General features: G+C 35.5%; 1 protein-coding gene and 1 long non-coding RNA gene across 7 annotated transcripts in view; one reads left to right on the plus strand and one right to left on the minus strand.

The window, feature by feature from the left end:
- Window positions 1-5,666: 5,666 nt before the first annotated feature.
- The window catches only part of LOC100643331 (tropomodulin), a 118,751-nt gene continuing 101,044 nt past the window's right edge, over window positions 5,667-23,373 (minus strand). For 3 of the 6 annotated variants that reach the window (XR_001098970.3, XM_012311777.3, XM_012311778.3), the window contains one exon: window positions 5,667-11,427. Coding sequence is in view for 1 of the 6 variants with exons in the window: in XM_012311777.3 (XP_012167167.1) it covers window positions 11,363-11,427 (65 nt within the window). In the remaining 5 variants the exon portion in view is untranslated. Of the gene's footprint in view, window positions 11,428-22,786; window positions 23,236-23,373 lie in introns of those variants that run through there. The other 3 variants (XR_007225189.1, XR_007225190.1, XM_012311779.3) reach the window with 1 other exon arrangement.
- LOC125385668 lies at window positions 18,711-23,054 on the plus strand. Its single transcript, XR_007225191.1, has 2 exons — window positions 18,711-19,238; window positions 19,931-23,054. It is a non-coding gene; the product is annotated as an uncharacterized LOC125385668 (long non-coding RNA).

Below are 23,373 nucleotides of genomic sequence, written 5' to 3' on the forward strand. Positions count from 1 at the left end.
GCAAACTCGCCAGCAGATTTATCGATGTTGGTACGTTTCTAGCGTAAAACGAAATTGTTTATAACTCGAAAAATGGGCCTCTGACCATATTTTTGCTGGGCATTGTTTCATCGTTTTAATCCGTAGACCAAAGAATACAAATATTTTCCATGTATTTTGACATTCTATAGATCCACGTTTTCAGATTGGTTTCAAATTTTACTAATGTAATTATGATTATTATACATGACTATGGTATCAACGAAATTTGAAAACGTTCTGTTTTTACGTAATAATACGTTCGTGGAAGATTATCATGGCAAGTTGAGACACTTGCACGATGTCACTGTATGTTTTAAATGTTTGTAATTTGTTTGTTTTCTCCGGCGATATTATTTGTATGATCGATACGTCGAATTCATATGATAAATAGTTTTGCAAGATTTAACGAGATAAATCACGTCGAGCAACATAGGCCAGTTTGGGGTGAAATTTCGTTTATATTCAATTTTGTTGTAAAGCGCACGCACACTTTCGGTCAGTGAATTGTTTGTAATAAATTCATTTTACGGTGAAATTGAAGTTGATGTTGACACGTCGAATCAATTATTCGAAACACACACGATAAAAAGGAAAACAAATCGTTGGCCATTTATCATTTTTGGCAAACGCCGTCGATGATTTAACGCGCCATTGTATTACATATGCTTTCTGGTATGGTAACCGGCAAACGCTATGCTTTATACTTTAAACGAAGCGTTGCTCGCGATCAATTTATTTCATTAAACGGTAATTCGTTCGTGCAAATGTAAAAGACTAACGCAAATTATAATTTCTTATTGATAATTCATAGACTGTTACTTTCTATGATAAATAAATGACTATATTATATGATATACAATAACAAAATTATTTTGCATAGTTATAAAATATCCAAGATAATGGAACGCTAAAAACTGTCAGAATCAATTTCTGAGCAAATTCATATTCCACTGCCTTCGCTATTATTTTTCATGTTACCAATTGGCGATTAGACTAAACTAAACAATGGGAAGCGTCTACAAACTACTGAAATATTTTCACGATCAACTAGAAGAAAATAAAATTCCACGTCTGAAAAAAATATTACGAGAAACAATTTTATTCTAGTCTTCATATAAGAGATAAAAATATCTTGATGAAAAATCACCCATTTGTGTATACATGTGTGATTCGTTAAAATGTTTATGTTACACGAGTGTATTATATTTCTTTAAATTTCGCTAGCGTTATAACGATGCACGGCCCTTATTATTATAGGTACTTCATTTAAGTTTAACACAGTTTTCCTAAGTTTGCTCTTGTTTGAAAGCTCACACAAACATACACACACACACACACATACACACGATATACATATGTATGTATATACGAAAAATTCGCATACGTTGATAGCGTTCTTCACGATTCGTAACGTCTGCACGAGATGTTAATCTAGTTTCATAAAGCAAGTGGAAGTTTCGTGCAAGCTTAACGCGCTAAAAAATCGAATTAGGCGATTATTCAGGGTCCGTGGCGCGTTCCCTAATTTGCATTTCACACAGTAGATTTCCATAACTATAAGAATATCAAGGAAAATATAAAACATGTCCAACAGCGCGGAAAATATAGCGGCCAGAGTTTATTTTTGTTTTCAGGGATCACGTTCTACTTACGTGAGACACATTTATAAACTTTATATCTCTAACGTGAACATACGAGATCTCAATTCGCTCTACTTGTATCTATACAGCAAACTTCGCCAGGTTTTTCTCTGCCTGAAAATAAGATGAACATGTGGTATACGCAGGTACATGCGTAGCGGTGTCTATACGCATGTTTCATCAAAAGGTTGCAAGGGAGACGTGAAATGTCAAAACAACGATAACCAGTTCACGTTTAATGTATTAAGTCAAGTTATAAGTGACGCGAATGTTTCAGAATATAAACATAGAATGATTTATTAAGGAAGACACACAGCTGATCTATTTAACTTGTTAGTGGATCACGTGTGTGAACGACATAGAATAATACGATACTTGAAGTGAAAATGATGGAAGCAAGAGTAATTGAAAGGCTCGATCAACGAAAACCCGATCAACAACATTTCCAATTCACTGAACAAAGCAATCGTTCGATAAGGTAATTAGCTCGATAACGTTAAACTCTGACCACAGCAGCGACACGCTATAGCTCCAACTCCCTGGCCAGTCTCCAGACTTTGAATTCGCGCGTTTCGTCGAAGAATTTCCCAGTGGACCGGTCGTACAATTACTTATTTCGCCGTTCGTCTCGTTAAGAAGTTTGTATCGACGTCGAATTTTCAGGAAACAAACGATAACTTGTGAAACGAAAGCTACTAACAGAGGAGAGGAATACCCGAAGAAGAACGCATCCAGGGGAATTCAATCATTGATTGCGACGACGCAGCATTTGATTAATAAACATCTCAAGAACGAAGTTTTCAAAGAAAGTATCCGACGAGTTGCAGCGATAATTAAGAGGATCGCTAACTAGCAGCAGCGAAAGTTACGGTGTAGAGGATCGTTAAGGAAATTACCTAATTCGCGGCAATCGCTCTCCATGGTGATACACGCGCAACGATGATCAATGAAATTGGCGGGTTAAATAACACCCTTGGGCAATATATTTTTAATTACATCGGGATATACGATTAACGACGTGATTTTGCGGACTCGGCTTGTTCTTAGTCTCCTGAAACGAGACGTTTGACGACTCTCGTTCTTCCTCGGTTTAATTACTTTTAGATGTAGAAGAGGAATGGTTATTCGGTGACGCGTTAATTTAAGGGGAAAGTAGAGGTAAATGTTTAATAATACAACGTACAGTAATTTGTATTACAATGTAATACGTGAATTATGCTAGTTATTGTACTGTAATGTACAGTATTGTGTATTTTTATCATCTCTTATTTAAAGATATATACTTCTATCAGTGACAATATTTATTTTAAATAAACAAATTATAAAATTAGGTATATAGAAAATATGCCATCCTAGACCAGTAATCTTGGGATAGTTATCATTGTATCAAAAATAGCAAAGAAATTATGAACGAATGGTATTGTAATTTTATTTAAAAATGTGTATAATTTGAAATTCATAAGCTATATACCAAATATCAAGAAAAATGATATACGCGCTATGCCATATACTTTGAAAGCAGATAATAATAATTCTTCAAAAATAAAATTCTCACCGACGGTGAGCCACATAACCGCGTTATTAATAATAAAATAACCGGGTTACAAAAGCTAGAAAATATTAATCCAAAGAGCACAGTTCTCTTTCAGGCCTAACAAGCTCGTGTCAAAAATTTCCTATAACGTCTTCATTTTCTACGAATGTCAGTAATTCGCAGAAGCTGCTTCGTACCTTCGAAAAGACACGAGGCGACGTAGCGCGATAGGAGCATCGGTCGTGCAATTGAAGCACGGATTCGAAACTGGAGACGCCTGATCCCGGCAGCAACTCGGGAATCAATTTGCATTCAATAATCGGCGATCGTTAAGTCGGATATATTCGACGGAGCGTGCATTCCGGGGTCCGGAACCGGCGGCCCGGAAATCGGCACGCGGATTAGACGCTTTGTCGCCCGATAAGACATCCTCCTCCTCCGTCTTCTCCTCCTCTGCGAGCTGGCCCCGTTCCCTGGTTTGCTTATGAATGGACCACGTTCCGGGACCGATTCAATGCGTGCCTGTAAACGACTGCATTCAACGGCCATCTATGCGTCCATTCAGCCAAATTCAGACGAACTTGTCGCCGTCTAGAACTTGCCACGAACAAGTGCCGTCACGGACCACGTGTCCGTGAACCCTTCGCGTTTCTTCGACGGCACAATCTTGTTACAATAGTCGAATCGAATAAGAAGTTGGAATTGGATGTGTTCAGGCTGCGATAGGATAAAGAAACAATTTATAGGACAACGTATTTATAGGAAAGTAAGGTCAGTTGTTTTGGAGATAGAGATACGTATGTACCAGGTATGTAAATATGAAACCGGAATTTTTGTATAGAAAATACACGTTTATTGCATGAAAATGATTAAAAACATTTTATTCGAAGTATTGCCCATCGCTAGCTGTACATTTTTCCCACCTGTCTGGCAATTGGTGGATGCCACGCCAAAAAAACTGTCGCTCTTTTGAGGCAAACCAGTCATCGAGCCATTTTCGTACATTTTCGTAAGAAGTGAAGTGCTGGTCGGAAAGTGCGTGTCCCATCGATGCAAATAAATAGTAATCGGACGGAGCCAAGTCTGGTGAGTAAGCCGCGTGCGAAAATATTTCCCAACTGAACGCTTCGATCGTTTCCTTGACCGGTTTTGCTGTATGTGATGGTGCATTATCACGAAGCAAAATTATTTTGTGTTGCCTTTTTTGATATTCTGGTCGTTTTTCACGCAAAGCTTGATTCAAATCGATCATTTGTTGTCGGTAGCGCTCAGTATTAACGGTTTCGCCAGGTTTTAACAGCTCGTAATAGATCACACCCTTCTGATCCACGTTCTTCGTTCCTCACGTCAAAATTGCCACTTCTGAATTTTTTAAACCATTCAAAGCACTGTGATTTACCAAGAGCATGCTCACCGTAAGCTTCGACAAGCATTCGATGCGATTCTGCAACAGTTTTCTTCAAATGGCAATAGAAAATCAATGCTGTCCGCAAATCGTAGTTTCTAGGCACAAAATTCGACATGTTCAACGCTATTACAAACTATGCTGTTGAATGAAACTTGTATCGTTCTGAGTCGAAAATGTTTGTGAGATATCAGCAAAGACTTTTGGCATGAATGATGCAGTTTAGTGATAACTACATTATCAGCTAGGGTCATCTATAGGCAAATTCCGCTTTCATATTTACAGACCTGATATAATGTTTCGATGTTAGTCGAAGAATGTGCGATAGAAAGTAAGATAGGTTTGATCGATTTAATCGTCGTTTTCGTCAGCTTTTTAATGTGTTTCACAGATTCAGTTAGTCTTAATTTAATTTGTTCTTCTTTATCCTTGATATAATTAGTCTGGAACGTTCGCGTGGAATATTTTAATCTTCTATATTTTTCGAGACTATATTCCACGCTTTTTACGTTGCGTATAAACATTTGGTAAGTTAAGCAATTAAACGATAAATAGCATACACGAAGGAATTAACAGAGTTACCCTATTTTTCTAGAACATTTGTGCTTTAATGACTTTTAAGTTTCCATAATATAATCGCTTGGAATTTGCATTAAACATTACCTTCATTTGCATCAAATCGGCAAGCGTTTCACATGTTCCCCATTCAACGCATTTCCTTCGTGCTGGCATATCTATGATGAACGTAAAATATAAACATTTCCATTTATCTTCATCTGTAAATATACAAAGTGGATATTTGAATTCTATTGCGTTGAATATTAGAATTCTAATACCAAGGAATATGAAGATTCTGCCCTTCTTTCTCGTCATAGTTTCTTAATTGCATCGTATAATACACCCACGCATAGGAAAATTTCTACCATAGCCTGGACTACGTTATTCGACTTTAAAATACTTCGTTCCGATCTGTACACGTCTTTGTGTTTTATATTTTACGTAACAAAAATTGTAGAATACAAACCTTCGTGGCCTCGAGTTCAAGAAAATGAACAAACAAAGACTATTTTTACGTTTTCAATGATTTATTCATACTTCGTGTTACAAGATAAGGCTAACAGCAAGGCTTTTCGATCGTGCGCGTGCATTTTAGTTTCGTACATGGATGCAATATGCGTATCGTGTGCCGGAGTGTGTATGCAAATACGTGAATTACAAAGAAGGAGGCGTATTCGAAAGGCCGCGAGCGAAACAAATGACTATACCGTCATTTTTCTTAATCAATTATTTCTATTTCTAACATCGAGACACGCGATAAACATACGTTACGCTCGTTAAAATGTCTCATTTTTAATTTTATTTTTCTATATCCGTTAACCTCTTCAGGGATGAATTTAATAAAAGAAAAAGACAGGAGACAAATGAATATTTCTTACTTCTCAACTGCATTCAGATATCCAACGAGACAGATAATGTTAAATAACATCATTTCCCTCAAGAGGTTAAACGCGTCGAATTCTCTTTTTTTTTTTTCTATACGTCGTTCATTCTTCGCTCGTGCGAGCGAATTTCTTGCAAAAGTCGATCATACACGCGACCATTCGTTCTCTACTGCATTTACAAGTCACGACGAAGTATAAGAAATGACAACGAAGACAATATGTACAGACTGATATCGTATCGATGCTAATCATTAATTAGAATAATAGTTTCATTAGTACCTTAACGAATATCGCGTATGCAACGACCGGAGATGAGAAGCTATTTCGCTGATCGGAAACCTGAATATAACAGAAACATAACGAATCACGAAAGGAACAGCGAAGTTTCCCTTTTTCTCTACCTTTTCTTTTTTTCTCTTTTTATTTTTCCAAGACACGATCATCTCCGATCGTTCTTCAACTCGCATATAGAGGAAAGCTTGGTCGAATATTCTGAAGATAATTTACTTATTGTTAGTTTACAGTATCATTGATCGATTACAAGACTTTTGAAAAAGAAGGACGTCTGGTCAAAGTAAAAGAAAAATCTTCGACCAATGCTGGTGTTTCTAAAAACCAATTCCTCCATCTACTACGACAAACAGTTTCTCAATTTTTGTATAATTTCAAACTAATAAATAGAACAATGTGCAAGAGTTATTCACCAAAGCCATCGTCGAAACATCTGCTTATTCCACTACTACCGTTTTCGCTAACCAAGAATTTCTGCCAGCCGTTCCTTTTCCAAGTTCGACGAAACTTTCCACGAAGCATACGACCTACCATTAGGAGAAGTGTGGTAATATATTAATATTACTGGCAAATTTCTTACATCTCGCGATGCGACAAAACCGCTCTGGGGTTTACCACGGTGTGTCTCCAGCGCAAGGACTGCACGCGTTCGAAACGACGAGAGGCGACAGAAACGACTCGTATATAACATTCACTCCCACCCATTCGGTCGATCTCATTCTCTCAGCAACGTTCTCTCGATTACAGACAATATTCGACACGACCGCACGAAAAGAGTCCTGGTCAGCCGTTCCTCGAATACCCGCCCACGGCGGTCACCGGCTAAAAATGATATTTCACGGGAAATCCAGGCGACCTCCGACCGGTTAATATGGCGGAAAGATTCGTTTAAAACGGTTGTTACGTGGCACAGCCTGTTACCGCCGTAGCATCGGAAGGATAGTCCAAGTCGCAGCTTGAAATCTCTTCTAATATTATCTTCAGTTAATTTTATAGAGGTACAATTTTGCAGGGGTTTAGAATCGATTTTACTTGGAATTTAATCGTCCATCGAGTTGGTTCGACTATAACGAACCGTGAAATACAGAGTAGAAATTTTGGTGTATAGAGAATAAGCTTTATAGCTGCAAGGATAAGAGAAGAATGTGGAACAAATAATTTGCTAGTCCAGCATCCTCTTGCACAATAATTTACCAACCAACATTATCGCTAAATTTACAAGTTACAAATTTTTATAATTTTTCTTTAAGTAGATCGATTTACAAATATATGTGGAAAATTTGGTTTTCAAGTTTCCTACTTTTCGTTACCAAACTTGTTGATATTATGCAAGAATATTTATCAATACCTTGTGACTTGTAAAGTTTCTTATTAATAGAAATTAAATAGAAAGCATACGAATTTTTATCTCAGTTGTTACACGGTATTAATTGAGATGAGACAAGTTCATGCAACAGTATAAAATATCTAGTACACGATATTTATATACTAATGTATCATTCTAACTTTTTTAATTCATATTATCGACTGGAAAATTAAAATCTCAAAGAAACAAGGTGTTTCGTTCGATAAATATAGTTCACCCCATATATTTCAAGAAAATCCGCCTAAATTTCTACCGAATGTTATCGCTTCAAAATTGTATCATAACGCGGTGCAGCCATCGAAACTAACCAAGAACTAATCTTCCACGTCGGAGACGCCATTTAACTTCTTGAGATATTAGTTTCGTTCGCTTCTCGTAGAAACGATCGTTCTTGATACTCTGACAGCTACTTACGAGCGAGGACGATTTGCAGGATGATTTCGAGTGTCGACGAATGAACGTTACGTCAAAGGCGACTCGTTTCACCGAACTTTTGAGGGTGCAACACTCGACGCTCTTCCGATCACGCGGCCCAAGTGACATAACATCGCTCCGTTTCAAGTGTTTCAACAGGAACGTTAAAAAAAAAAAAAAAAAAAAACAAGTTGTACGTACACAAGTCTCTCTCGTTGATCACTTAAGAGGAAAAATGCGAAAGAAAATCGACATTCCCTGGAGTCATTCGTTAGACGATTTTTTATAAAATAGCGAAATAAAAGGAAATTATTAGCTCGACGGATGTAAAATATCGTTTCTCTAAAACCGGGAGAATAGAAGATTTTTAACAAAATTTTTGACAAAACAATTACTAGGTTGACGCGTACAAAACGTCTGCGCGAGATTTGAATTCGATTTTGATGGACCGAGATCATCGTAAATAATTGGAATATTCGTATAATTTCACGAGATTAAATTTGGAGAATTGTCACGAACGTCGCTGACAACGTAAATTTAGCGTTTGAAGAAGAGACATTTTCCTACACGAGAGAATTCGTTAATAGGCGATCATCTTTATAAATCTGTGGTTAAGAAGAGCTTTCGAAAAAATCAATGGGACGTTACTTTGTATTCGATGTTTCGAAAAGAACTTTGGCTGTTAAAGTTTAAAGTTTCGCGTTCGAAGAAACGACATTTCATATACACCAATCTGATAGAACGAAAAGCAATTGAATTTCACGGACGAACACGATTCAGTTTCATCCGAACGGCGCGACATCGAGCGCGAACGTTTCGCGCGGAAGCATTTACTTGAAAAATCAATTTTATAGCGAACGTAGGTAGCGCCGTGCGAAAGCTTCTTGATTTGTTTTAAGCAAATGATCAAAAATGCACGCTAGCAAAACAAAGATAACCCGGGCTAAACGCGAACGGTAAGAGCAACGTGTTACGTAGTCTCTTCGCCGAGAGAGTAAAAGTGGAATTCTTCCAACGACGAAACTCGTGTGAAATTTCCGCCGTTAAAGTTCGTGAAAACTGGCATGTGACGCGAAAAAAATTTCATCGATTCTATCCGCGCAACTTTCGAGCGTTCGGATGAAATCGGTGAAATAAAATTCGAAAACGGGAACGAAACGACTGTGCGCTCGATTTATGTTGACCGTCGATGGTATTGGAATTTACGGAGTAAATTTGACAAAACTTCCATCGAAACGATGCGAAATAAAAATAAAATAGATGGGAGAGAGAGAGAGAGAGAGGGAGAGGGGAGAGGGAGACGATCGTAGAGTCTGGGGACGACGTCGAAATTCGTTGACCTGCGAAGAGGGACGATAAAGGCTATTGGACGCAGGAAGTGGTCAGGTGCGATTCAGCGGGTTCCGTGGCATCCGGTTGGGAAAACGAGACACTTCCGGGAGCTCTGAATGCGCTGGGAAGGGAGACCGGAAGCGTAGCCGGAACGGCTAGGCTGCTTTCGAAACCAAAACCGCGGAACCCCTTTATCGCGAGAACCGCCAGAGAAGTAATCGACGAGATCGAATTCGATCGATAGCGATAGGAAGCATCGAATTGTGTTTCTTAATCTTTTCTTTTTTTCTCTCTCTCATTTTTTCATGTAGTTTTAACGTTCGCTTCTGATATCACACGTTTATTTCGAATCGATATAGATGATAAACGTTCGTGTTTTTATCTCATTTGGTGCTTGTAAGTACAATTAATTGTAAGAACACGTAATCAGTATCGAACTCAAGTATAATTGTAACAAAATTCGTTCGAACCGCTTCTTGAGAAATGCGATTGACGTTTTTAAATATAATCGAATCTTAACCAAGTGAAGTCGAGACAGACATGAGTCTTTCTCGTTACAATGATTTCCTATTTTAAGTTAATCGAAGAGAAAAAGAAATGATTAAGTAAATAAAAGATATGTAGGATATATGTTACCTTTTTTATATTTATCAACGTGTCAAATTGATATAAGATCTGGATCATTTTCAATTTAGAATCCTGAAAAGTTTCTTCCTACGATTTCCGTTTTAGTATTACTAAATCACGAAGCAGTTCAAGAATTGAATATACCTTCTTTGAAAATTTGTATCTGTTTCAGCTATGAACGCAAAGTGCTCTCGAACGACAGTAGTATTTCCAGATGGTCCACAAATTCTTGAAGAAAAAAAGAGAAGCTCGAACGCACGAAAGCTTTCAGTACTGAAGCTTCGTTACTTTCAACCTGTGCGTGTCCATTGAATATTTTTTCACTCGCGTCCTTTTAAGATTCTCTTTTAAGAAATTCGGACTTATATGAAATCTGGAAGATTCTTATAAGTCCAATATCTTCTTTCTCGTTAGTTAAAGGTCGAAACTTTCGAGGTTCTACAATTTCCAGATCCGTAAACTTTTCAAATGGTTGATGAATCGAATGTAAAAGCACAATTTGAATGTAGAAACGTTGAGAGAATTTTCTTCCAAGAACTAAAGCAAAAGTCCTGGAAAATTAGAGAAGTTCTCCGTCACTTGTGTGACTTGCTTTTCGATAATTTTAAATATCTCAAATGCAACCAGAAGTGATGCATTTTAAAAACAGATCGATGCTTCGCAACGCTTTGAAAGTAGCTTAAATTATTCCAAACTATCCGCTATTCTAGATTGCACTGATAAGCTATTATATTTAACCCATAACTGCTACACTGAAGTAGAAACTCACGCGAGCTCACTGGTCGTGAACTGCTCTGCAATAAAAATTTCAATTTTATATTCTTACAAGCTATAAATAAATATAAAATCCAACGTCGTAATATTTTTAATTAATCGACATCATAAATATAACATTGTAATATCATAAATAATGTAAAAATATCGCAGCTTTAATATTACGCGGTTTGTAATTATTAATAAATTAATAACCGAAGGTTAACAACACTCAGTGTCATTTGTTACTTGAAAACAAAATTACGACGATATTTATAACATCCGAAATATCGCGTTATCTTACGTAGCAGTTAAGGGTTGATCATCCCTCAATCGCAATCGAATGAACTTAAAAATGAATTGTCATTCGTCTAAACTGCATTCTTTTGAAAATCATATAATTTAAAACTTCTGTCTTATTCTAAATACCAAATTGATCCGGTTAATACAATAAACGATCGCTGACAGATTACTCAAGCGTCTTGGTCGCCATGAAAGGTCGTCCTTGTCGAGATTCGTGAACGTTGGTGATCATCATCATCGACGTACGGCCCAGCCGATGGTATAATTGCGGGAAGACCTTCCCGTGCGGTGTAGACGATCTGTGGAAAAAAGTCGCCCATCGATGGCCTTGTGTGAGAACATGTGACCAAGCTTGCTGATCTGGGATCCCTGAGTCCACTGAATCGATCGATCATTTGACGAAAAACACGGCGATTGCGTTTCTTTTCGAAGAAAATTCGACGTATCGTTATTTATATAATTGTGTCGTGGAGAACGTGGCTGTTGCAATGTAAGGCAGAATTTGTTTCAAAGATTTCAACATAGAGAACACGGAATTTGAAAATTCATTGGATACTCTTGATTAACCTCGATTAACTAAAATTAGAAATCAAGTATTTATTAATTGTTTTTAAGAGTGAACGAAGATAATGGATATTATAGAAGCTAACGATTTTTTTTTAACAAGTAAAAATATTGGAAAAAGTCTTCCTTCTTCTAAAAATCCAACAAGTTAAGATCTTTAAACTTGATTTTCCAAGGAATAAAAGTCACATTATGTCGTATTGAACGATTCTTGTCCGATATAAAATCACTATTTTCATTTGTATCGCTTGTTTCAGGAAACCACTTCGTATCACGAAGGTACTTTTCAAATAGTTGGAAGAAATTACAGGAGGATATTTTTGAACGTGGGGAAACGTTGAGTATTTTAAACAGTTGTTGAAGTGGAGGATAATGCATCGAGGATTTCGAACGAGGCTGAATGACTTACGGAGCAGATAATATTGAACTAAATGGGAAAGGAGGTTTTTAGAAAGGTGAGTTCTAAAAATAATTTTTACTGAGCAAATAGCTTTTTTGCATTCGGTCTCTTTAAATGAATAATCGAACGATAATTTCAAAGTAGAGCAGCATATGGTCCCAATTAAGAAAGTAACAATTATTTTAAGTTTGCTTCGAGGAGCTTGAAGCTTCTTTAAAAATAACCTCTTCTCATTTATTTATTTATTTGGTTCGTGTCATATAAAACTCGCATATTTTAAGCGATAATGGGGTCAAAATGCACATATGGATCGATGTAATATTTCTGAATAATTTAAAACTTCTCAAACTGCAAGATTAAAGGTACGAGCAATAAAGGAAAATTTGTTCTAAGGCAGAAAGAATTAGAGTTAAAATATAAAGCAATTTAGCCTCAGTATTCTTTTGAATATAACATCGCTTGGCTGCAACAATTCTCCAGATAGAACTGTCTTGAATTATTTCGATCGGAGTCGTTCTCTGGACGTGAATTTCACTGGAGACGTTGTCGTGGAAATGTCCTGCTTCTGCATTCAATTGCATGTGATCTAAGTAATGATAAACACCGATAGTGGAAAATTCACGGCGAATAATTTACTTAGTGTATGTAACTGGATTCTTAGCTGGATTCGTTTCTCGATTATAGAAAATATGTAAATTAATTCGAGTTTTAAGAAATGCGAGTAACAAGTCCTTTTAACGCAAACACGACGATTAAGGATTAAAAATTACTTGTAAAAAGGAGCTTCAAAACAATTTTAGAGGAGCTAATTTTCTTAAAATAATTTAAACTTTGAGAATTTCATTGAAATATATTTTGTAATTGTATACTAATATTACACGTATAATATTAAAAAAAAAGTATTTCTACCTTTAATTTACGTTCAAAAAATTTCTTTTCACTAAATAATGTAATTTTCAGATATGGAAAATTTTGCTAGCTCGGAATAACTCCAGGCAAGCTTTTTTTTCATTTTCAGAAAATGTTTCCCTCTTAGGAAACAGGAATGTTCTACATGTGTATTGAATCTTAACATCTAATGAACACGTGTTTGCTTGAAAGCACTTCCTGAGTTTTAAAATGTGCACTTAAGAATATATAAATAGGAACAGTCTATATTTCAATTAGCTAGTTCCTGAAAAAGAATCGCCTTTCTTGCAATCGGAAGCTTAAAGTTTACATTCACAGTGAAATCCTTAAACCAGCTACCCTCCGTTGCTTGTTATATAAATTAACGTAAAACTAACACTCAATAGAAGATAAATTTTATAACGTTTCTTTACTATTTCTGAAGTTTAAACTATTTATTGTTGTTTTTAAATATTGATGTTTTTAAATATTCCAAGTATTCCTAGACAAATATAAATCAAGTTAAAGATAAATACTCCACCGAGTACAAACTATAGAAACTTTCTTCTTATTTGGCTTTCTTTCCTTAATCTTTCGTCAATTTATTTCCAATAAATTTCATCGAAGATTACCTCAAGATCGTTAACTTTTTCTCAGATGTAGCGAACATCTTCAGATGAGCACAGATTAGATAGCAAATATACTATAGATCATGATATATTATTATATGCAAACATTAGATAGCAAGCAGATAGATAACAAATATTGCCAAATATCCCTAAATATACCTAAATAGTATTTTCAAATATCCAACACATTTTTAAACAGACGCAAACCAATTTAAATACCCTATCGACTATACTTCCCAATTCTTCAAATATAATTCAATGGAAAGATTCATCAACTGCCCGAATATCCCTAAATACATTCTTGAACGCGAATAACAGTTTTCACGCTGTCTGTCGCTTAATGTCAACGACATTGAAATTTCAAAGATTCATCGAAACGATAATTGTGCACGAGATCCACGAGTTACAAACAGCGACGAGAGCGTAATGAATGATTTAAATTCCAGCGAGCTATGCTCGTGTTCAACCTCGATTCGCAGCTCGCGGAGATATAAATGGACGCGGAGGACTCTGAGACCGAGGAAGATCAAAGCAACGCGACGCGACAGGGACAAAGCATGAAACGTGAAAAAACCGTGGCCACAGAAAAATGTCGGCCGACAGTTTGCAGTGACAGCATCTTTCGGAGGGATAATTCCAGCGGATACAGTATTCTCTTTTATTCCGTGACGCACGCGATTCCTAAAGTTTCAGTAATTAACGCGAACGGTTGTACGCCAGCCAACGTTTGTTTCACCGTAAAAATCTTCGGTTTTGACGGCTTAGACTGGCTCTGCTGTTGTGCGGGAAAATTTCGTCGAAAAAGGTTACGAATAAGTTGAAACGATGACGAAAGTTGACGACTGGAATATAATTCTAAAGGATAGTTTATCGAAGAATGTGAATATCAAAAGTGTGTGGCGTTTCCCGTGTTGGAAAATAGAAATATTACAACATTCTTTTTGTTTCCTTTTTTGTTAATCGAGATTTTGAGAAAATAATAGAAATAGAAATTTTGTTAATAAAGATGTTACATATAATTTTCATATATTATATATTATATATCATTATACAGATAGTTAATATCTAAATATTAGTATAAGAAGCCTTTGATTTTCCTTCAATAGATTATAAAATAAATTACAATTTTAAAGTGTCTTTTTTATTTTCTGGTATATAATGTGTTTTATAAAAAGAAGATAATGATAAGTAGTGGAAATTAATGTTACCTTTTAAGAATGTAAAGAATATAGAGAGATTACAGCTGGATTACAAAATCATGTAACGTATCTGTATGATAGATACAGATAGATAGGAAGAGATTATACAATAAAAATATATAGATTATATAAAAAAAAAGGATTGATTAGGAGATTATACAATCTATGTGTATTTATCTCGCTGTTCATTATCTTATTACGTAAAATGTTTGTATAACTACGCATTTTATACACACAGATTGTAGAAAAGTTAATTCAAATTTAACTCGTCGAACATAATTTAGAAAATGAAAATAATTATATTTGCTACTTTTTCATATTTGAAAACACTCTTTTACATATCATATTTTTCATATTTTTTTTTTTTTTTTATATATTTGCACCTTATCGAAACGTATGTACCTGCTTTGAAAAAGAAGAAATCAATACGTATTTAAACCTAAACAATAAGTGCTCAAGTGTTACATTTTATAAAAAGAAATGTGATAATAATATTTGTATTTCCAATAACAATACTGCGGACAATGTAGAGAATTTCGAAATCGACGATTATCTTTGATACTTCACGCACGTTCTATCGTATTTAAATAAATATGATTTCTGCCTATAAAAATAAATACTTTTTCTTAAAAGGAAATTTATATCGAATATTTGTATCATAATTGTATTTATGTATATATATTTGCCAAATGTAATGAATCATTCTGAAATTTATTTGCACTGGACAAAAATTAAAACTGGGGAAAAAGGGCATCGGGTATCGAAGATTAATTATACGAAATATATTGCTCGAACTAGAAAATAATTTATCAAGGCTTTATCTTCGCGACACGCTTCGAAATTCCAGCACGGACGCATAAAAATTTCAAATTTTTCTTATACTTGGAAAACGGCTCTCCGATCGTGTAAACCAGCAAACAAATTACAACTTCGACGGAAATTACTATCTGGGATGTGCAAGCGTGGTACGCGCATTTTTAACGTGTCACCAACGTTTTCAACGATCTCGATAAGCAAAAAAGGTCTCCGTGCCGTTGGCAAATCGATTCTATCGGCGAGCGACGCGTTATTATGCAGAATATTGTTTAAAGTGCAAACACTGGCTCGGCCTGTATGCATTGGATGCAACATGTATTAATTAAAATCAGCCAGTCGTGACAATTTTAGGGAGAATCGATGAAACATTATGAACATTTGCTCCAGTTGAATTACTATTTTCGAGAATATATTCAAGGCAGAATTATATTGATTGGACAACATAACGTTGATTTTTATCGAATATTTTACGATCTTTCTGTCTATCTAAAGGAAGCTGAAATAATTTATGTATTCGTACAATGTAGCGAAAAAATTGTCACACTGATAAACATCCATCTATAGCACATTCGATGCGTTATATATAATTTTTTATTTTTTCTTTGTCTTTTAAAAAATACAATATTTATTTATCTTTTATTTATGCACAGAAACTACAAAAAGTATTTACGTGCTATCGTATTTATTATAGCATTTACGTACTAATTAACACCAAATATATTATATTTCGTATCAGATAGTAGTATTTTCAGGATTACAAAAATTTTATGTTATAAACGTACGAGTAAACTTGATATTATGACGTAAAAGCTGATTTAAAAAATGCCTCATTGGAGAATAAAGCTATATGCAAATACCTTTTACAGCTATTTTTACTCTTATGCCTGATGTGGTGTCACTGAAGCAAAACTTGCTTTTTTTAATATATATATAATTCTTAATTATTATTTTGAAACAATTATTAATTATTATTATATAAATAATTCTTAATTTCACAATCCCTTAAAAAAAAAAACGAATTTTTAGTTTGACGATTCTTGAAAAGCGTACTTCTAGTTTGAAGTAGCAGTTTACTCTTCCGATCTGGTCATAAATCAAAATTTGCGTTTCAAAACAGGGAATAATATGAAAAATTTTCAAACGGAAGTTACCAGATATTGAAAAATTTTAATATTTGCAGTTAACAAAATATTTTGCTTCGGAATTATGCAAACATCTATACATAAATAGAAAAATCTAATTTCTTTATTTTAATTAAATTGAAGCTGTGAGAACTACAAATATAATGCGATATATCAAACTTTTAATTCAATTTCATTAATAAAATTTTTCTTTGGAAAAAGCAATTACATTATATCGAATGTGAATCACACGAAAAAATCTATCATATTACGAAAGGATTTCAGCTCGAAACCACAACAGTGACAGCGTCAATATGCGAACAACATTGATATTTGATATTTAAACAGCAAACTGTGGTTCTGCGTATTGCTTTTACAAACACAGTCTTGATTTTAGTCCGGTGTAAACGAAACTGACAGATTTCATGAATAAACTGTTTGTTATTCGACGACGATAAATGCATCAATTTTCAGCATTTCACTTCGAATCACATACCCTCCGACATTCTGTCTCGTCATCTTCCTCCTTCAAAATTTTTGACGTTTGCTTTCGAGAAAATAGTTTAACCAATATTTTACGGTATTAATTTTAAACAACATACGGATCGCTATGTTAGAGGAAATACAGGATAATAAGTAAAAAGCTACAATTACGATTTTATTTTATTTATATAGAAAATATCGCCGTTTATGAAATAAAAAAGTGTTAAAAAGTAATTAAAACGAACAAGAGCAGTGTTATTACGTATTTCTAGGTAAATGCAATATATTAAATTTAAAGGTCTAATTAACACGTTCGAAATTATACAATGCAGCAATTGCAATGTCTTTTTTGCAAAAATTCGACTGCAATAAATTCCCAATAATACGTATCATCAAAAAACAGAGTCGAAAGTCGTTGGAAATGGAAAAAAACAAATTCAGGTTGACGCGAATGGTAAAATTTGTCCGTCGATTTCCGAAACATTTCCGTTGATTTCTCATCAGGACGCCACCGTTGAAAGGGAGGGCCATTTTTTCTCCACAAATCATGAGGAATCGCGAACGACTATCGTATGGAAAACTTTCGGTAGAAATCAGATTTATCGGTGTGCCGTAATTTTTTTACAGAATAGGAGCGGCTGTGTCTGCCAGCGGGAGATAAATGAAACGCAGCCACGAAAAGTTTCGCGATCGGAATGGCGCATCCCGAATGTAGTCAAAAAGTATTTCGAGTATCGATTCACCGTTAGAACAGTAGCAGAATCGATGCGTGACTACCTTTCTTCTGAAATTACACAATTTAAACCTCCATAGAGGAATTAAACTAAAAATTCACTTCTCCAATTTCCTTCCACCGAATCATAATTTTTATCGGGAAGCATATAAAACATTTGACTTAACAGAATTTGCACAATGTAACGGGGACATCAACGATCATTTACGAAGTGAAAATATCACATCACAGAATTTTCATCATAGAAGCAGAGTATTAATAACTAATTCATCAGTGATGAAAATCGTGAAAGATTTAATGAAAGTTCGAGATGATTTGTCAAGCTTGTCTCTTCATTTCTAAGTGTCCTAATTCTTACGAACGAAGGTGTACCTGATCGTAGTTTTATTTCTGTATAGAAACTATAATAAAAATGTCTAAATATTCATTGAAAGTATTACCAAACTAATATATCGAAAAATTGCATATAAAACCAATGTATCTACCTAAAGGCCATAACATCGATCCATCGATAAAATCTTGTTAAAAACAGAAACCCAACGAAACATCTTACGTGTCCTTCATAAAATCATCGTTTACGCAACCGACTAACCAGATTCTCCGGGGGAAAAGCCACAATTTTCAAGAGGATATTCTATTAGCGAGTGTTTGTCAGCGAAGCCCGTGATGTCGTTTTATGCGGTTGCAACTGTACGCGTAATGATAAAGGGGGTGAGAGGTGGCGAATTCGGAAGCAAGCCGGACGAGAGGAAAGGCTCGTTTCACGGGACATTAAATTCCGACGTGGCACGTCCACTCGCGGATATATTCCTAAAAGGTTGTTGCGTCTAGGAAAACGCGAACACGAAGGAAAAATGGATGAAGAGAAAATAGCTGGGTGAAATTGGTGGAAGTTTCTCCCTGGCTGAGCGAGGGGATGAAACCCAGTGACGTGTCAATCGAGTGTGAAACGTTCGACTTCGTGATTCGAAGAAGTTTTCTTCTCTTCTCGTTTGCATTACGTCACCAGGCGAATCCGGTTGCCTGGAATCGTGAAACGCTTCCGTCGACGATCAACGTCGTCCGTGCGCATCGCTGCTTCAGTTTCGATGGCTGTTTGCAACCGATTTCCCACGCGAAAATAGTTCCTTCATTGGTCATCGTTTGAATTTCCAGGGCAGGGAAATCTTCGCTTGCACGGGACGAGTTCGATTGGTTCGCTTGGAAAGGACTTACGATGGGATTGCCGACGCCAGGATCGTTTACTTTTCGGGCTGTCTTCGGAGCTTGTAATAAACGTGAGTGGAATTGTAGAATTTGATGAGAGTTTGGGTGGAATTGTATTATTGTTCGAGAATTGTTCACCCGTATTGATTGGTGCTTGATTGACTAAGTTTCTTCGACACAACGAAACTAATACCATTAGAGAAATATCACAAGCTGTGATCAATGGCAATACATTTTTCTTGCGTAAGATGAACGAGAAAGTTTGATAAATAATTCGCTTAAAAATTTGTTACCATTCAGAAATTATTCGTGTTCGTTGACTGGTGCAATAAATTAGTAAATTTCAGAATAGAAATTCTATTCGTGTGACAATTGGGAACAATCGAGCTTGTAAAGTTCTCCATAGAATAACTCTATATTCTCCATAGAATATTAATATACGACAAGACATGGCAAATTGTGGGTAAGAAACTAAAGAAAAAGAGAAAAAAGAAAAAATATCTTTAAAGTCAAAGATAACACAACGGTATATTATCGAACGTGTTTTAATATTTTAATAATAAACCACGAATAATATCGAGTCGAGTTTAATAAATTTTTGATACACCTTAATTACAATTGAAACTGATTGGATCTGTCTGAATAAAATCTGCGTTCGAACGAATAAGTGTATTAAATCGAATAAATTGCACTTTATTTTCCTAACGATATTGAAATCAACATTCAGCTTGATTTTGATTCAGCGAAACCTTTTTTCCTGAAGGGAAAATAGATCGTGTAACCATTAAGACGCCTTTAAGGTGGAATCGCTAATCTGGATGGTCCATCACTTTTCTTCGCTGAGCTCGAGCAGAAAGCTTTCCGATTGACGTGCAACTTGCTGAGCAGAGTAATTAAGGCTAGTGTGTCGATGATCGGACTTAACCCAGCTCGGAACCAGAAAGAGCGCATCGATCGATCTTGACGCCACACTAGATTAATCGTAAGGGAAGGAAGCATCGTCTGGATTTGAATGGTACAAATTGAAACCCTTGTAACTTCCTACTACTCGAGGGCCAAGGATTTCCCAACTTTGGAACATAGAAATTCGCAATTTCGCAAATTCAATGAACCGCGTGCGAGACGGAATGGCTCCTCGTTCGAACGAATTATGTATATTAATTGGAATATTTTTAAGCAGGGATTCATAGTGCCACAGTTTCAACCTTTACGATCTGAATCGTCCTCCTTAAGTGAAAGAGGTATTAGTTTCGTGTAGTCATATCTCGGGCCTTAACAAATGAGAAAATTAAAAAATTGAAAACGTTGCTGCGATGAGGAGGCAGCTTCATTTTCTATAATAATAATTTGAGTTAGGCAACGAAAACCAGCTAAAATCGATTATAAATATAAATTCACGGTCAAACTAATAATCGTACTAATCAATTTTTGTAGCTTTCGATACGAAACCTACGTCTTTCTTTCCTTTCTAAGAACTATTAATAACTATAAATATTATTTCAATACTATAGCTGCCTTCTTATTACTGCAAATGAATCTAAAATGATTCTAGTTGCAGCTAGATATATGGAGCCTTGAGGCTTTTCATATGAATTATAAATTATGAGTTAATTGTTCCAAATAAAAGTCTACGGTTGAAGAGAGGGAAAGAGTTAGAAAGGAGGTCACTGTGCAATTAAGAAAGAAATTTTTGACATTAATTTAGGATAATCAGACAGCTATTCTATAATGGAATTTAGCTATTATCTAAAGCACGATAATTAAATTTACTATGTTGTAGAAATAGCGTAAAGAAGTGTCATAAAGTAATTAAAATTCTTATGCTGAAGAAGATTTAACTAATGTCTTAAAAAAATAGCTGTTAGAACCTAGAAAGTCTGTATTTCTGTGGACAATATAAACAGATGTGTCGAAGGACAGACAGACGTATTGTAAACTCATGACGTACGAGCAATTTATGGATACGGGGTGTGTTGTCCCTTGGGCCTGGTCCTTACATTGACCTACTATCATCACCTAATCTCCCAATGATCAAGGTGGATTACATACACGAGATCCTACGGGAATTACCTAATAATTACCTAAGGTCAAAGATGTCCACTGATTCGTGAAAGATTTCGAATTATTTTGCAATTTACATCTACAGTAAATCCCTTGCTAATTCTATTAAATTAATGCAACAAATATCCAATCACAACTTTCTTTATTTCAATGGATTCATAACTAAAAAGTATTGCAAAGTGGAAGAATTCCAAGTTGATATCCCTTCCGATTGACTTAATTTAATTTCCCTATAGAAAGAACAAATTTATTTCTATTGCATATCCTAATATTAAACGTACGAGTAACCTCGTAACATTTAAATTTTGCTCGATTGAAAAATCAAATTCATAACATAAAATCTTAGTAACTTTCCGATAACTGGATCGAATATCTCTACAAATATATATATTTTTATACAATTTAATACGATTAAAGATCTGAAACCCAAGCATTTGTTTTTCCCACTTGGTATTGCAACGAGTATTCTACTCGTCTACTATTACGTATCATATTCATCGCGTGCATTTTACCTTTAAATTCCCCATAGATGCATTAAAATCCATAATCCGCTAATAACTTTCCCAATTTCCTCGTAAGCGTTATCGTTGTAACGATCGCAAACGAGGGTGTGTCCCTTTCAAAGTTCGCTTAAAAATAATAAAAGCGAAAGAGCAGAAAAATTACACGCACAATAGCGTCGCAAGATACTGGAACAGAAAGAGTAGAGGGGTTGTAATGTGTGCCAAAAAACGCGGCTGGTAAAACGAGGAGGGAGATCGATCGTCTGGTTTACGCAAACGTATTGACGTCACGTGAATGCGGCCGTGTTATCGGATTGAGGCATTGCCGCGTTGTTACGTAACGCGTGAGCAAAAGGCGAGTTCCACGACGACAGGATCGTTAATAACCTCGCATTACAGCTTTCGCCGCGATATACGACCGCTGCGGCGCCCTCAGCCCGCGGGGAGACCCTCTGCGATCCCTATTTCACGGCGAATTAATTATCAACGTGGCCGCGTAGACTGTGAAACAGAGACGACGCCAGTTTCACCGCTTCCACCGATGACAGTGCATCGGAAGCGCAATAGAATTACGGACCTCAATAATCATCCTGATAAATAATTCTAAGCCTTGTTCTCTACGTTTCGTGCACCTGTTTCGAGACACGTTCAACCTATCAGTAGCTCGTGCTAGTAGTTGAAACTGGTAGTGGAAACCTTTTACGAGTATGTCATGCGTGTTGTATGAAACATTTTTTCATTGGCGCTGTTGCGAGTAGATGGCAGATTTTTATGGAAATTCATATTTTCATAAATACAAGCGAAAAACAAAGCAAACACTTGTTTCATCCGTCGAATGTTACAACGAGTATTATATTTTGAATTCTTATGTATTTTTACGTTTTACGTATGTAAATTCGATGTTCGTGTTTTTACATGTTTCAATTTTTTAAATGCGCATTAAAAGTCTGCGGTCCACGATGATTATATCGGCAGAGTTTGGAAGAAATTTGAAGATACGTATGGTAATTATATTTACGATCATTAGGATCACAAAAAATATGTAACAAATCGACTGTCGTGCAACTTTTATATATTTCTCTCTGCGAGCAAATACATTGAATACACTGTAACATTTAATATTTGCAAAATAAATATTGTAGTTGCATCAATATTTTTTTTTGGCAATGTTATCTATATCATTCACGTTGTTGAAAATTTGTTATTCCATAAAATTTATCTTATCTTAAACATTGTGCAAAATTTACTAACCACCGATGAGCATCGTGGCAGTCAATGTGTTAAACATTCAACTATTAATAAAGCACGACATTCAACCTTTAACATTTATTATAAAAGATTATTTTAAAATATTTAATCCTATGTACCAAAGTAACGGTGGACTTTTTATCCTTTTGGCTACTACGAGGACAAAATCTTGCTTGAATGGCTTGAATATCTTGGCTCGGCTAATGATAAGTTATCGTGAACCATCCATTAACCGTGGTTTCATTACAGGATAATCCTAAAGAACAGGAATTTAATATGACGACATGATACAAAAAATATTGGACGATAAAAATAATAAAACGTACCGCAACGGTACCCACTGATATGATTTAAACTTTTTATTATCAATTCAATTTTTCTCTCGTTCATAGCT

This window comes from Bombus terrestris, chromosome 9 (assembly GCF_910591885.1).
Source record: "Bombus terrestris chromosome 9, iyBomTerr1.2, whole genome shotgun sequence".
NCBI lineage: Eukaryota > Metazoa > Arthropoda > Insecta > Hymenoptera > Apidae > Bombus > Bombus terrestris.